Source organism: Neopsephotus bourkii, unplaced genomic scaffold (genome assembly GCF_033783945.1).
Source record: "Neopsephotus bourkii isolate Nb327-2 ecotype Australia unplaced genomic scaffold, CSIRO-AGI_Nbou_v1 NB_53, whole genome shotgun sequence".
Taxonomy (NCBI): domain Eukaryota; kingdom Metazoa; phylum Chordata; class Aves; order Psittaciformes; family Psittacidae; genus Neopsephotus; species Neopsephotus bourkii.
This window is the reverse complement of record NW_026900570.1, coordinates 5,494,880-5,508,697: the sequence shown is the minus strand read 5'-3', so window position 1 is coordinate 5,508,697 and position 13,818 is coordinate 5,494,880. Positions and strand designations below refer to the sequence as shown.

General features: G+C 37.9%; 1 protein-coding gene across 4 annotated transcripts in view; it reads left to right on the top strand.

The window, feature by feature from the left end:
• The window catches only part of DIP2C (disco interacting protein 2 homolog C), a 319,660-nt gene that overhangs the window by 239,173 nt on the left and 66,669 nt on the right, over nucleotides 1–13,818 (top strand). For all 4 annotated transcript variants that reach the window (XM_061349614.1, XM_061349630.1, XM_061349622.1 and 1 more), the window contains 7 exons: nucleotides 946–1,039; nucleotides 1,157–1,276; nucleotides 2,072–2,186; nucleotides 6,771–6,910; nucleotides 8,436–8,572; nucleotides 10,930–11,138; nucleotides 11,919–12,033. In XM_061349614.1, coding sequence (XP_061205598.1) covers nucleotides 946–1,039; nucleotides 1,157–1,276; nucleotides 2,072–2,186; nucleotides 6,771–6,910; nucleotides 8,436–8,572; nucleotides 10,930–11,138; nucleotides 11,919–12,033 — 930 coding nt within the window. The remainder of the gene's footprint in view (nucleotides 1–945; nucleotides 1,040–1,156; nucleotides 1,277–2,071; nucleotides 2,187–6,770; nucleotides 6,911–8,435; nucleotides 8,573–10,929; nucleotides 11,139–11,918; nucleotides 12,034–13,818) is intronic.

The window sequence follows — 13,818 nt, the reverse complement described above, 5'->3', positions numbered from 1 at the left end:
TGTGCCAGACTGAAAGGAGCACTGTCTTTTGCAGTTCTACCAGTGTTTAGATGGCTAATCTACTGGGACACTTAACCTTTCTTAAATTCCCCAAAAGAAATACTATGTTTACCGGAGCTGGTATGACCAGAGATGTGTTGCCCTCAAATGTTTCTAAATGGTAACAGAAATAAAGCAGTAGTTCATTTACATGCTGTTTGTTTAGTAGTGACACTGAGCAATCACTAAAGCAAGTCACTGCCTCAGACTAGGAGCTCGGTAATGTCAATGGTTTCACTCAGCTGCTTTGTCTTAACTTCCTGAGGGTTTCCATGACCTTGTTGAAAATACTGGAATTAACCCACCTGGAGAAGGACTGAAAACTCCTTCATTTCTTTTCTGTTAAAATAAATTGATCTCTGCTTAACCTGTGACCCCAATTTCTCTGTCTACTGTCTTTTGAATTATTTGTGCCCTGCTTCCATTAGGAGTTTTTCAGTCTTCACAGTGATGGATTTTCTTAGACAGATATGTTTCTGTTCCCTGTCCTTTTTGAGTAAAGAGTCTTCGTATATACGGAGATTTAGCAGGTTTAGTGATAATCACCTACATAGCAAATATACAGAAATTATTCATCCAGTGTTTGGTGGTTTGTTGGTTGTTTGTTTTTTTTTTTTCTGTTTAAAGTGAAATACTTAGAGTATAAATAGAGAGCAAATCTGTTACTTTTTTTCTGTGCAGCTTCAAAGTTATGTCTGATTAGTCTGATTCTTTAAACCTTAATTAAAGCATTAGAAAATGGAGGTCTCATTCATCTTAATGTAGATAACTATATAGGAGAAGATAAATGCCAGCATTGACAATATAGCAAGCATAGAATGATTTGTATAGACGCCCCTGCCCATAACACCTTATAAATAATTACCATGATTGTTTACAAAAAACATTTTTCTTATTTGATTTCAGAGTGTCATGAACATGATGCATGTTATAAGTATTCCATACTCCTTAATGAAAGTGAATCCACTGTCATGGATACAGAAAGTCTGTCAATACAAAGGTAAGGAACAGGAATATAGAAAAGTATACTTGACAGTTAAAATCAAAAACAGAAATTGGTATTAGAGGTGTATAGCGTTTGTATGGTGTATTAGTAATCTTCCCATTCTTATTGCAGCAAAAGTTGCCTGTGTAAAATCCAGAGACATGCACTGGGCATTGGTGGCACATCGAGATCAGAGAGACATCAACCTTTCCTCACTGCGTATGCTAATAGTGGCTGATGGTGCAAACCCATGTAAGCAATCTGGTAGAGAATAGGAAGTGTTTTCTGTCTTGCATTTAAAGTTTCAATCTTCAGTCATCTTAGCTAAAATGTTTACAAAGTCTGGGGTTTGTGTGCTGCAAACTCTATGATATTTATGGAAATAATGATTAATTTTGGATTTTTTAAAATGTATTTTGCTTTAGCTAATCCTGAAGCAAACTTGATATTCCACATAACCTAAGGTGAAGTAAATGTGGTTTTGTGTAACATGACAGTCATGTATGAAGACTGAAATAAATAACCTTGAGCTATAGAAAAGATCAGTACATTTCTTCTGAATGATGTTGTTCAGATGCAGAAGTAACTGAGAATTTTAGGGGAATAATTACACTACTCTAGAAAACCACATCTGGTTAACTTCATGACAATTAATACCATGAACTGTCTCTCTATGTTATTTAAGACAGCAACACATAAGTGTTCTACTTGTTTGTAGTGGTGTATTTTCAGTTTCTGAATTAAATCTTTAATCTGCCTCATACTAAAATTGTAATAAAATTAGTACTGTAAATCCGTTAGTAATGGCTTTTCTATAGTGACAGGACTTTATGCTCAAAAAATTAGTCTTTATTCCCTGTATGCATACAGAACTGTATATATATAGTTGTAGCAGCTATGACTCCTTTCCTAGTGGACATGGGTCCTTGTTAAATTGTTTCTTCTGAAAAGCCCTCATATTCAATAGTGAGTTTGCAGTTTTAATAGTGTCCCTTCAGAAATCACATTCTTTTTCTCCTCTGATTTTTTTCATTTTCTTTATCCCAGGGTCTATATCTTCCTGTGATGCATTTCTCAATGTCTTCCAAAGTAAAGGTCTAAGACAGGAGGTCATTTGTCCATGCGCTAGTTCACCAGAAGCTCTAACTGTGGCTATTCGAAGGTACTGTGTTACACCAGTGGAAATAGACCCACTGTAGAACATATATGGTAATTTGGGGGAATTATCTGCATACTTAACTTCTGAATGACATTTTTAGTTCTCATTTTGTTTGTCCAAAGAAGACACGCGAGAAGAATTTGTAGAATAATAATTTAACCTCAGAGAGCTTTATAATACTGTTCCTGTTTCTGTAATTTTATCTAATTTTAAATGACATAGACTGAAATGCAAAAGCTAATTCTGTAAAAAGAAGTGGGAAAATGCCATCATAAGCATAAGATTAATTAAAATGTGAGAATTTAAGTGGAATTGCTTTCGAGGAAAATCATGCTTTAAAATAGTCTGTTTAAAGAGAATTTTGACATTCTGCAGATTGATTTTGGCTGACTGATGCTTATTAACCCTTCGTAGATTCTCAGTAATCATCTGGAAATGTCCTTTGAATCTGAGGGATTTGTGCCTAGAAATAGAAATTCTAATGATAAGGCTTATGTATATGAATGTCAGTATGCAGCAGTCATGAGGGCTGTAGCACACACTAAATGGCATAACTACTGTCTGTTTTGGCAGAGTTTTCCAAAAGTTGTACCTTAAACAGCAGACACTTTGTCTTTAAGTTAAAATTCCACAGTCACTTATAGTTGTTTCCCATTCTAAAACATACAGTATAAAAGTGTAAAGCACTGTAATAGCATTAAGTAAAAATACTTACTGCCACAAAGTTTAAAATACCCTGTCCAAGTGAAACTTAACTAGATTTTCGATTAGCTTTTCAACAAAACATAACAGGAAGAAAGACATGAGGCCAAGTGTGTGGTTTACTTTCAGCCACCTCATTACTAGCTTAAAACAAGCTATCCATTAGGGACTTACCCTGTCCAGGTTAGTTGTCCTTTTGGTAAGCTACAGGATCTCAGAAAGCCCTTCATTGACTTCCACCAGCCTGTTCGCAGCTTTATACCAAGGAGCACGCTGGTTTTCCTTGCAGTGGGTTTCCCCAATGTAGGCAGTGCAGACCTTCACTCCCTTGGAATGAGCTCTTGCTTGTAAGTGCAGAGAAGAGGTGGATGGGCAGCAGACATCGCTTGCACTGGGCACTGATTAATGGGAAGGCGTTTTCATTTCCTGTGCTAGCCCTGGAAAATCTGCACCTGATCACAGGTTGTGAAGTGGGAGAACTCAATGTATCTCCACATGCAATGGCTGATGTACACTTCCTAGACTTGAACTCTATGCCTGTAGCCATCTGAAGCACTAGAGATTCATTTTCAAATTAACTAGCATTGAGAGCTTATATTAAAAACAAACACAAAACATTATTAGGGCATAAAATAGTGGATAATTTAAAAAATATATAAAGAAGGCATTTTTATCTTCAATGCCTTGCTGTGTAGTAACAGACTAACAGAGCAGTTCTTACTACAGTGAATGTTACTGAACACATATCTCCTTTTTTTGAAATGTTTAATGGTAGGATAATACTATCTGAACTTGGGAGCTTTAGTATTTCTCGTTTTATTCAAGCCATCTCCACTGACAGTAAAGTTATTGTCATACAGGTTCCAAACAGTTACAGCTAAAGTATGCATTAAAATCATTCCCTGCAGAGCACAGATCCAGAGAGCTCCGTGTTAATGCTTCAGCTCTTTCAAAATCTATGGTGTATTTCTATTGATCTTCCTACAAGGAAGAGTAAGAAAACCAGTTCTCAATTGAAATATTTTTATAGTTTAGAAAAATACAGTAATAGACTAATAGGTACTTTATCCTTAGAGCTGAAACATGAAGCCTGATATTTAAAATAATATGTCATGCAAATAATTCTTTATGGTATTTCCGTTTGGTTTATTTCATATTAGTCTGAACCCACTTGCTTAAGGGAATGCAAAAGTTAAGAACAGGTCTTTTCCCATTTGAATGACTGGCAAAAGATAGTGTTAAAATAGATTGTATCTGAAAATGGTAGTAGTAGCTGTTCTCTAACTGTTCTCAAAATGCTCTACAGCTACTCAGTATGAACAAATCAGCTTTGAAGTAGATGCATGTTGTCCCTCTGTTATGGTTAAGGAAACTAAAGGTGTAGGTTTGTCTGGTGGTTTAAGCTACGTTTACTTAGTACATGAAGTAGGTAGGTTTATACCTTTGTTCAGTTGTGCCTACCTTAATCAAAGGCTTTCTCTTTGTCTAGCAAGCAGTCATAGAATTCCAAATCCAGTATTAGACATACTGAATTAGCAAAGAAAATCAAAATTGTGAACTTTAAACTAAATTATAAATACATTGGGATGGGGTTATTTATATTTCATCTTCTTTCCAAGTGATTTCTCTCCTTCTGCTTGGCAGAGACACTTGTTTTAGGGTTGTTCCCATGTGAATATCATACACAGAACAAAATGAGATACCATATATTGAAGAATTGTTGCTGACAGGATGCTTTCTAAGAGGATATATAGGTGCTGTCAGGTGCTTAGGTCCTCACCTCACTTCTCTGTCCTGGTCCTCTGACTGTATTCCCTTGTGGTGTCAGGTAGCTGGTTTCCTGCAAGAGGAGACTCAAGCATGTTAACTGGTGTCTCATTCAAGGACCCATCTCAGACTACCAGGATACCAGAAGTACCCTGAAATAGCAGCTCTGAAATGCTGTGGACCCTGTCAGTCCTTGGCTCCGAGTCTTTCCTTCTGCACACCTGCTTCCACTGCGCGATGCTTCGACTGCACACTGACCTGGGCGTAGTGGCTATCTCAGCCCAGGCCACAGCTCTATTGACAAGTCCCCCAGCATGATCCTAGACCCTGTCAGTCCTTGGCTCCGAGTCTTTCCTTCTGCACACCTGCTTCCACTGCGCGATGCTTCGATTGCACACTGACCTGGGCATAGTGTCTATCTCAGCCCAGGCCACAGCTCTATTGACAAGTCCCCCAGCATGATCCTATGAAGCCATATGCCTCCAGCCTCCCTCCCTAGCACCCCTGTCCTGTACACATCCAGAGTTTTTCCAAGCTGTGCCAGCTCTTCTTTTAGCAGTCTTTGAATGTGATAAGAAACATAAGAAAATTATGTGCTGAAAGTCTAGATGGCCTCTGCTCCTAGAGGTTGAGAAGTTGTGTTTACCTGCAGGAGACACAAGCAATAAGATGTGTTCTGGGGAGGAAGGATGAGAGGAAGTTGATCAATAATGTTGCTGAAAGTTCCTTTTACATAATGGGAATGTTATTTATCACAGCTGCTTGTATACTAGCACCATTTGTTATGCTCTAATGTGTTTTCAAGCGTGCCCACATCCTCCTTTGTTGACAATGTCATTTGAGAAATATGCCTCATAAAACCTATTAATTGAAATTTATAGTGCTGATCACTGCAAGGCTTACATGAGCATGATTGGTTAAAGCCCGTCTAGTATTTCAGGCACAACAGAGGAGAAACGTCATATGAAAGGACATTATCTGTTAAAAAATAGTTGTGTTATGATGGCGTATTGAGGAAAAATGCAGAATCTTGAACTGAATATTGTCTGTTTTATCCATCTTGAAAACAGCTGGAGCCAGGCTGCTCTGCGTAGATGCATTAGCAACACTCAAATCAGCATCACGTTATCTTCTGGTTTTGCATTTTCAATTGCAGGATAGTATAAGAATCTTTCCAGACATGAAAAGCCCTGACATGTTCTTCTGACTTAATAACTTGTCTACCTCAGCATTAGTTTGCTGAAGCCACACTCTACATATGAATAATTGTATCCACTGGTACAGCAGGTGGTTTTATACTGAAACTAGTTGACAGCTTGTACTGATGCTGTGAATTGTACGTTTGGCAGTGAGGTGTTACAAAGGGGCTGCATCCACAACATTTTGACCATGACCGATGAAGGTGTAATGTGTTTTAATTTTCATGTAGTAAATTAAAATAGGAAGAATTCAATTCACTAAAATGGTGAAGTCCATTTATGTACATTAAAATGGTGAAGTATTCTTGTGTCCACAGATACTTGGCAGTGAATCTATTACATCCTAATTTCTTCTGTTTAGTAATTTTAAAAGCTTAAGTACTGGGAGTAGGAAGTCATTTCTGCGATTCAGACACAGCATACTTATATTCTAATCTTGGCTTTGATACCGGTGTGCTAGAGTTACACTTCTAGTCTGGCAGATGAGTTTGGTTTCCTAGTTCTAGGTTGTTTCAAAATTGGTCAAGTTGTTTAGTGATTGTTTCCAAATGTTTAGAGTGCAGTTTCCCTCTATGTTATCTTCACTGCCTTTCAGTATTTTTTAAATAAGGCAAAAAAAATCTTTACTTGAGTAATCAAGCAATCTTTCTAAATCTATCTGAAAATTAAATACAAGCTGTTTGGGGTAAATGTTAGGTGTTACTTTTGTCTCTGCAGCCCCATATATGTGAGTGGCTGCTGAATGGGAATGTTGACAGACATAATTACTCAGAAATGACTGAAAACCAGGATTCTGTCAGGTCTGGTAGGGGAAAAAAGACAGTGACATTTTTAACTCAAATAGAGTATTTGCAACAGTAGCCCCTTAAGAATAAGTAAATGGTTACACCTGCCTCACCGATATAACACGTGGTTGCAGGCCAACAGATGACAGCAATCAGCCACCAGGAAGAGGAGTTCTATCCATGCATGGTCTCACTTATGGAGTGATTCGAGTGGACTCTGAAGAAAAGCTTTCTGTTCTGACTGTCCAGGATGTTGGCTTAGTGATGCCAGGAGGTAAGGAACTTTCTTTGAAGCTCACTAGGATTCACCAGTTTACATAATTAGCTGTAGAAAGTCACAGGTTGGTGTACTTTGCTGTAAAACGACAAGCTCTGGGATTAGAACATGCATTCTTGAAAAACATTCTAATCCAAAAACACTACCTTATAAAACTTAATGGTTTGGAAATCCCAATATTTCTTCTCTTTTACTGCAGTGGTTGTCTCTACTTGTGTTTTAAACAACCTGCCACTGCATCATAACATTCATTCCTTAACTGTTAGATACTGGCAGAGAAAACAAGAAAGAGTACAGTGTCTGGAGACTGTAAATAGACCTGGTAGTGAAAGTTTTCATAACCTAGGCTAAGGATCAACAAAATTACTATCTGAAGGCTTGCAGAATGTTTTTCCAAAGATCTTGTGCTGTCATCCAGTTATTAGAAAGAGGAAACATGACTGAATAGTTTATGTTGATAATTCAAACTTAAACCATGAACATGAAGATGAAGATATGACTTTTTAGAAGAGAGCTAGATTTTAAGTGAGATGTTACAAAGACTAGAACAGGATAATGCCATACTTTTTCATAAGAGAGTATCTGTTATGCAGCAAAGGAATAAAACATAATGATGCATCTTACAAAATTTCAGTTGGACAACTTAAAGGAAGATAAGATGGGTTGTTGTGATATAAGGTATTATTACAGAAGTGCCATCTTGCACTTCATACTACATTCTGTCATTTTAATAATGCTCCTGTTTATCCTCAGTAAGAGAAAGGTCACTCAAGATTCTTTACACTTAAAAGAGATGCCGATTGATTTCTGGTCTCCATTGTTCATCATATCCTCTTTCCAACTGCAGAATCTACACATGCTGAACTCAAACTCCAGGGATTATAGCTAAAGCAGCATACATGATTCTTATTCACATGGCTGACACATAAAATAGTACTTCTTCCTCAGACCAGTGCTTTCTAATCCCTCCCGTTTAGCTCCTGCTGCCTCTGCAGTCCCATAAGACTCATGAGAGTGAGTCTGTGCTCTGATAAATTCTTTGTAAAACAGCTGTAGTAGTCTGCTAGAATATCTTGATATGGTGTTACTTGCTACTCTGTACGAGGTGGATTTCCTGATTTGCTGCCTCTCTGGCAGTAGTATTATTATCAAGAACTCCATTAGGGTGTTTCATTTTGCACTGGCTGCAGCAGATCTGGTCTTCAGTATGCAACGCTGGGAATGCAATCACATTTCACAGCAGTATTACAGATCAACTGAATTTTTAGAGAGCAAGGCAAATTAGGAGGTTTTATCAGTGTAAAGATTGAGTTTACAGAAAGATTTTTGCATTCTTTGTTTAAATACTGTTTATAGTGTAAATAACATTTCATAATGTTCAACACCTTAATGTTTGAGCAAGTGGTTGTTAGACTTCAGTCAGCATACAATTTATCTGTTTATGTCAGTCTTTCCCACTGAACTTATATTATTCTTTAGTTCATTTCATAATGTTTTTTAAAGTCCTTTGCTCTCCCTATAGCTATAATGTGTTCAGTGAAGCCAGATGGAATTCCTCAGCTCTGTAAAACAGATGAAATAGGAGAACTTTGTGTATGTGCTATTGCAACCGGTACATCGTATTATGGACTCTCAGGCATGACCAAAAATACTTTTGAGGTAAGCTGACCAAAAAATGCTATATAAAATCTTTCATTTAAAACTTTTTCTATTTCAGGATAATGTTTGACAGAAAATAATGATAGTATCAGAATACCAGTAATAGTCAATGCTTGTGGGTTGGGACCTATACTCTAGCCAGATAATACGCACTGAAGCCCATTTCATTAAGTGCAGTAGTAGATCTTTATGGGGGTTTAGTTTTAGCTCTGAAGGGCTTTTACTTTAATTTTGAAAGAAGATACCAGTAGCTGAAACAATCAGAAAGAAAGTAGGAAGAAAGAAAAATTTCAAAAGGTAATGGTGTACAAAACTACAAGCTAGCTCTATGCAGAATTTGATTGTTGCAAACAGTAGGAAGGTTGCTGGGTGTCTTTAAAAAGCAGTTTCCAACATTTCCCCAATGCAGCCAGGATTGAAGGTTTGCATTTATACAGAATTGTGACAGATGTAGTCTTCAAGAGGTATCTGAATAGAAGAAATACCTTTTCCTCATTAGTCCCCACCTGCTTTTGTTCGAATTGCCTTAGGCAAAAGACTTTTTGCTTTGTGGAATCTGTTTTCCAGTAGGTTTCAGCTCCAGTGCAGACAGCTGTATTGATAGCTCTGTTGTACCTGCTTACTTGTTACCGTTAACTTCTGCTGAAGCCACTATGAAAGGCTGAACAAATCAGAAAAGCTTCTGAGCTGAGATTTTTACAAAGTTCTGATCCTTTTTTAATATTTGAGGAAAAGTTAAGAAAAATACATCTACATTTCCCTTAACAAATGCTCTCGCATTACCATTTTCCATAGGCCAAACATGGCTACTGTCTCCTGCAAAATGCAAATCTGAACGTTGTAAACACTATACATTAAAGAATTAATGGAGATTAGTTGATATTATTCTCCATCCTGCTATTGAAGCCAGGAATCCTACTATGCTATTGTGATCTGAAATTTGTTGACAGCTGATTGCTGTGTGACAAGTACAATTGACAATATTCAGTGTGGATGATAATCCTGGATTTGCTGTATTTCAGGGTAGGAAGGTACTTCCGTTCATTTTCTAATACTTGCTGTAATTGTATGATCATTGCATAATTCAGAACTGGATCTGAAGTTTAACAGCATATCTAAGACTGATTTAGACTTATTCCTAATGGTAAGCAAATAAATTGCCATTAGGTGAGTCAGACCATTCACTTTTAAAGTTAAGCATGTTCTTAGGAGCCCTCTCCAAGTGGGCCTCTTTTCCTTTTTACTGTATAATTTGTGTTGCAGGTATTAGAGAGTCAAAGTTTTGTGTTCCTGAAATCAATTATGGCTGATGATGTATAAGTTTTAAATCTCTTCTAAAGAGTCACCCATGGGCATCTGGCAGCAGAATTTGACCTTTCTTTTTAGCTAAGCCTTGAAGGACACTATATAGCCATGGTCTTCCACTTGCCAAGTCTTAAATAACTTGCCTTTAGACTGGCAGTTCAAAGAAGCGACGACAGCAAGTGTGGTTTTGTCAGAATGCAGCTCAGAGTAGCTCTCATGCCAGAAGGGTAACACTGTATTAGTTAGGATAGGAAAAACAGTAGAAATCTCTCCTGTGAAAGTCACATATGCATCTGGTGTTCAAACATTTAGAAAGGCTCCCTATAGGGCTGTATTTTCATTGTTAGACATGCTACGGAAGACATTATCACTGGTATTGTGAGGACTTAATTGACCTTAGATAAAAACATGGTCAGCTGCAAGAGTCATTAATGTGCAGTACCTTAAAATAGCTTCACTTCTACCCTGCATGTTTCTCTGTATTGTGCTGGAAATGAGCATGAGGTACTGAAAAGAACCTCAACTGTAATGTTTACCACTTAATCTCTCAGTAACCTATACGTAACACCTCAGGTTAGCTGCACTCTGCACAGCATTTTGTTTTATTCAGTAGTGTTTATGGTAATTTTTTTAAGGTCATAAATGATTTGCAGAGCCATGGCTAAGGGAAAATGTGTATAATACATGGTGGGATTGAACCTCGAATCATAGAATCATACCATAGTTTGGGTTGGAAGGGACCTTCAAAGCAATGAGCAGGGACATCTTAACTAGGTCAGGTTGCCCAGAACCACGTCCAGCCTGGCCTTGAATGTCTCCAGGGATGGCATATCCACCACCTCTCTGGGCAGCCTGAAGTTAGGTACTAAGAATTACACGCAGTAGTCTAGAAGTTTCCTGACACTCCCTTTATGGTCAGTGAAGAGTAAAGAGCATCACCAGTGACCTATTTACTTCATTCCAGTAGAGCCATCTGAGAGAGCATGCCTGAAATATTTCACAGCATGATCTCTGTGCTGAGAATTGAAAACCTGTGTTTCTCTGTCTTACAGGTGTTTCCTATGACCAGTTCTGGTGGCCCTATCACTGAATATCCTTTTATAAGGACTGGACTACTAGGATTTATAGGACCAGGTGGACTTGTCTTTGTTATCGGCAAAATGGATGGTTTGATGGTTGTCAGTGGAAGAAGACATAATGCTGATGACATCGTAGCAACAGCGCTGGCTGTTGAACCAATGAAATTTGTCTACAGGGGAAGGTTTGATCCTTTATTTTCTTTCATTATGTAGAAATCCTCCTTTTTCGTAGACCAGCTGTAACTGACCCAAAATGCTTTCAGAAAACAGTGCCTAATCTGCACTGTGATTTCCTTCCATTGCTGTTTAGATTGCTAGAAAGCAGAGAGAAGCCTTAGAGAGTGTTGAGGCACACTTTAGATACCAAGGTCTGAAACTATGAGTACTAAAATTTCCAGTTAAACAACTGGTTAATTCTCAAGGTGATGACTCAACAGGATCCTTTCTGAGTTGAGCATTTCCAGTATGGAATTATTGAACGTGACAGCAGTTCCTTGTGTGACCTTCCTGATTGTCTGAAACTGAGCGGGAGACTCGGTTCTGAAGAGCCTAACGCAGGAACATGCACTCATACTTGGTCACATGGCAGACCTCTCACAAAATGATGTTGCAATTACTTTCTTCTAAGATGAGAAGGTGCTTATGCTGGCTGTTAGATAACAGTTTAACATCAGCCTGGGTGTGACACAAACTTAGTGGTTTTCTTATTCCAAGAAAGTTCACTTCTCCAACCCTGCTGTGACATTTTGCCTGTACTTACATGGTTCTAGAACGAAGTCCCCTATTTCTTCTCCAAAATTTATCCAAAACTCTTCTTGTTGCTTTTCCCCCACAAATAAAATACTTTGATGAACCAGTTATTTGATTAATAAATAACAAAATAATGATTATGGAGGATTAACTTAGAATGGTTTTTTCATCTGTCCTGGCACTAAATACTCTTCTCGCCATCTCTTCTATAGAATAGCAGTGTTTTCAGTGAGTGTGCTGCACGATGAAAGGATAGTTATTGTTGCTGAGCAAAGGCCAGATTCTACAGAGGAAGACAGTTTTCAATGGATGAGTAGAGTTCTTCAGGTAACGATCTTTATGTGTGTTTGGGAACTATTTTTTCTTGCTTTATATTCTTTTTATTGGTCTTTTAGGCCAACAAAGTAACAGACATTTGTCTTTGTAATTCTGAGTTCACTTTCAGTTACATTTGCACGTAATGAGCACAAAATCAGTTTCTTCTGATTGACAGTTCCTATCTGGGCCACACATACTCAGAGCGATCCTTTCCCTAATCAAACTGCTATAAAAAAACCAAGGATGAGTTGAAGTAATAGCAAGAAGAGAGTAGTGTATGATTTGTAAGGTTATAGTCATTCATTACTTAAAAACGATAATGAATTAATGACTGCATCAAAAGTATACATATATGAGCTAGGTCTCCAGATGCATTTATTTAATCATCTGGAGATGACTAAAATAATTCTGTGAGAGAATTATGTGTTTCTAGTGCACCATGTTGGTAGCTAAAATAAACTGAATGAAACAGCCTACACATACTGATTTCTTTCCACTGAAATGAAGTGATTGATTAGCTCAGATCTAGGTTATCTGCATAGAAGACACCTGTTGCAAGTAATCCAATTCCAGCTGTCTGGTGGATCATGCAAGGCACCTAGCGCTGTGATGAAATCTACCTTGGTGGTGGTGTTTCACAGTTTGGTAGGACACAAGCGCCCAAATATTAAAAAATCCAGATCTTCTCCGTACATGTGGCAGTCTATGTTAAGGCAGTATCATTACCATACTCAAAGTTTTTTTAACTCTAATGTCCACATGCAAAAAAAATAGATACTTTGATAGCAGTCATCTTCCATCTCCTCTGTCTCCATGGTTAAGCCAATTCTCAATAGATTTAGTGCAGGTGTAGTCAAATTAAGTCTATTGCAACCATGTGAAATGGTCTCAGCTCTGTCTACAGTTGATCACCTGTTACTTCCCTTTCCTACCTTCCTTTCTGTTCTTCCTCAAGGACTCTTCTCACGTAAATATATTGCAAACATCTTTTTTGCTTTACCCAAGAACCAAAGAAAAAAAGATCCCACACAATTCAGGCAAGATGTTTTTATTCATTATTGCTTTGTACTGAATAAGAGAGAAAATCTGTCTACTGTATCCTTGAAGAAAATGAACAAATAAGCTTTCATCATCTCAAGAGAGTTTTGCCTTTTCTCTTGATTTAAAAGATAGCCACATTTCATACAGCTAGAGGCATCTCATATTCACAGTAGATCTCAATTATTGCCAAGAAAAGTTAGAGGCTCTAGCTTGTCCATCACACAGAAAGCCTTTGAAGCACCTTGTAGCACCTAGGGCAACTACTGTAGAAGGAAAGGCTTTTGGATTGCCCATCCTTTGGTAATTTTTATCAGATAGCAAGCTCCTAAAAAAAAAGGTTGAAACTGTGGATTTACACTAATCCTGTTTTGTCAGCTGAGCACTTCTGTGGCTTTTACAGAAATCATGTCTTACAACATTGTAGTAAGTAGAATTCAGTACTGAACACTGTGGAAGTCCTGTGTCAAGTTGCTCCTGCCCAAAGTCAGTCCAGTTATTCTGAGTGTGATCAAGTCAGAGCAGCATCTGAGAATGGTAGGCTGTATATCAAAGTATACACATGCGTGGCTGCTTTCATCGCCTATGTGTGAAGTCTGCAACTCTGCCGTGTCTCACTTTGTGAACAAGAAGTTTCTGGTTCCACTTCAGTTGAGTGCTTAGGTGGAGTGCAGAAGTCAGGAACATGTGAGATTCTTAGTGCCTCCTTCCCAAACAGAGTTTTAATGACAGATGTCAGGAAGTGATAACCAGTTG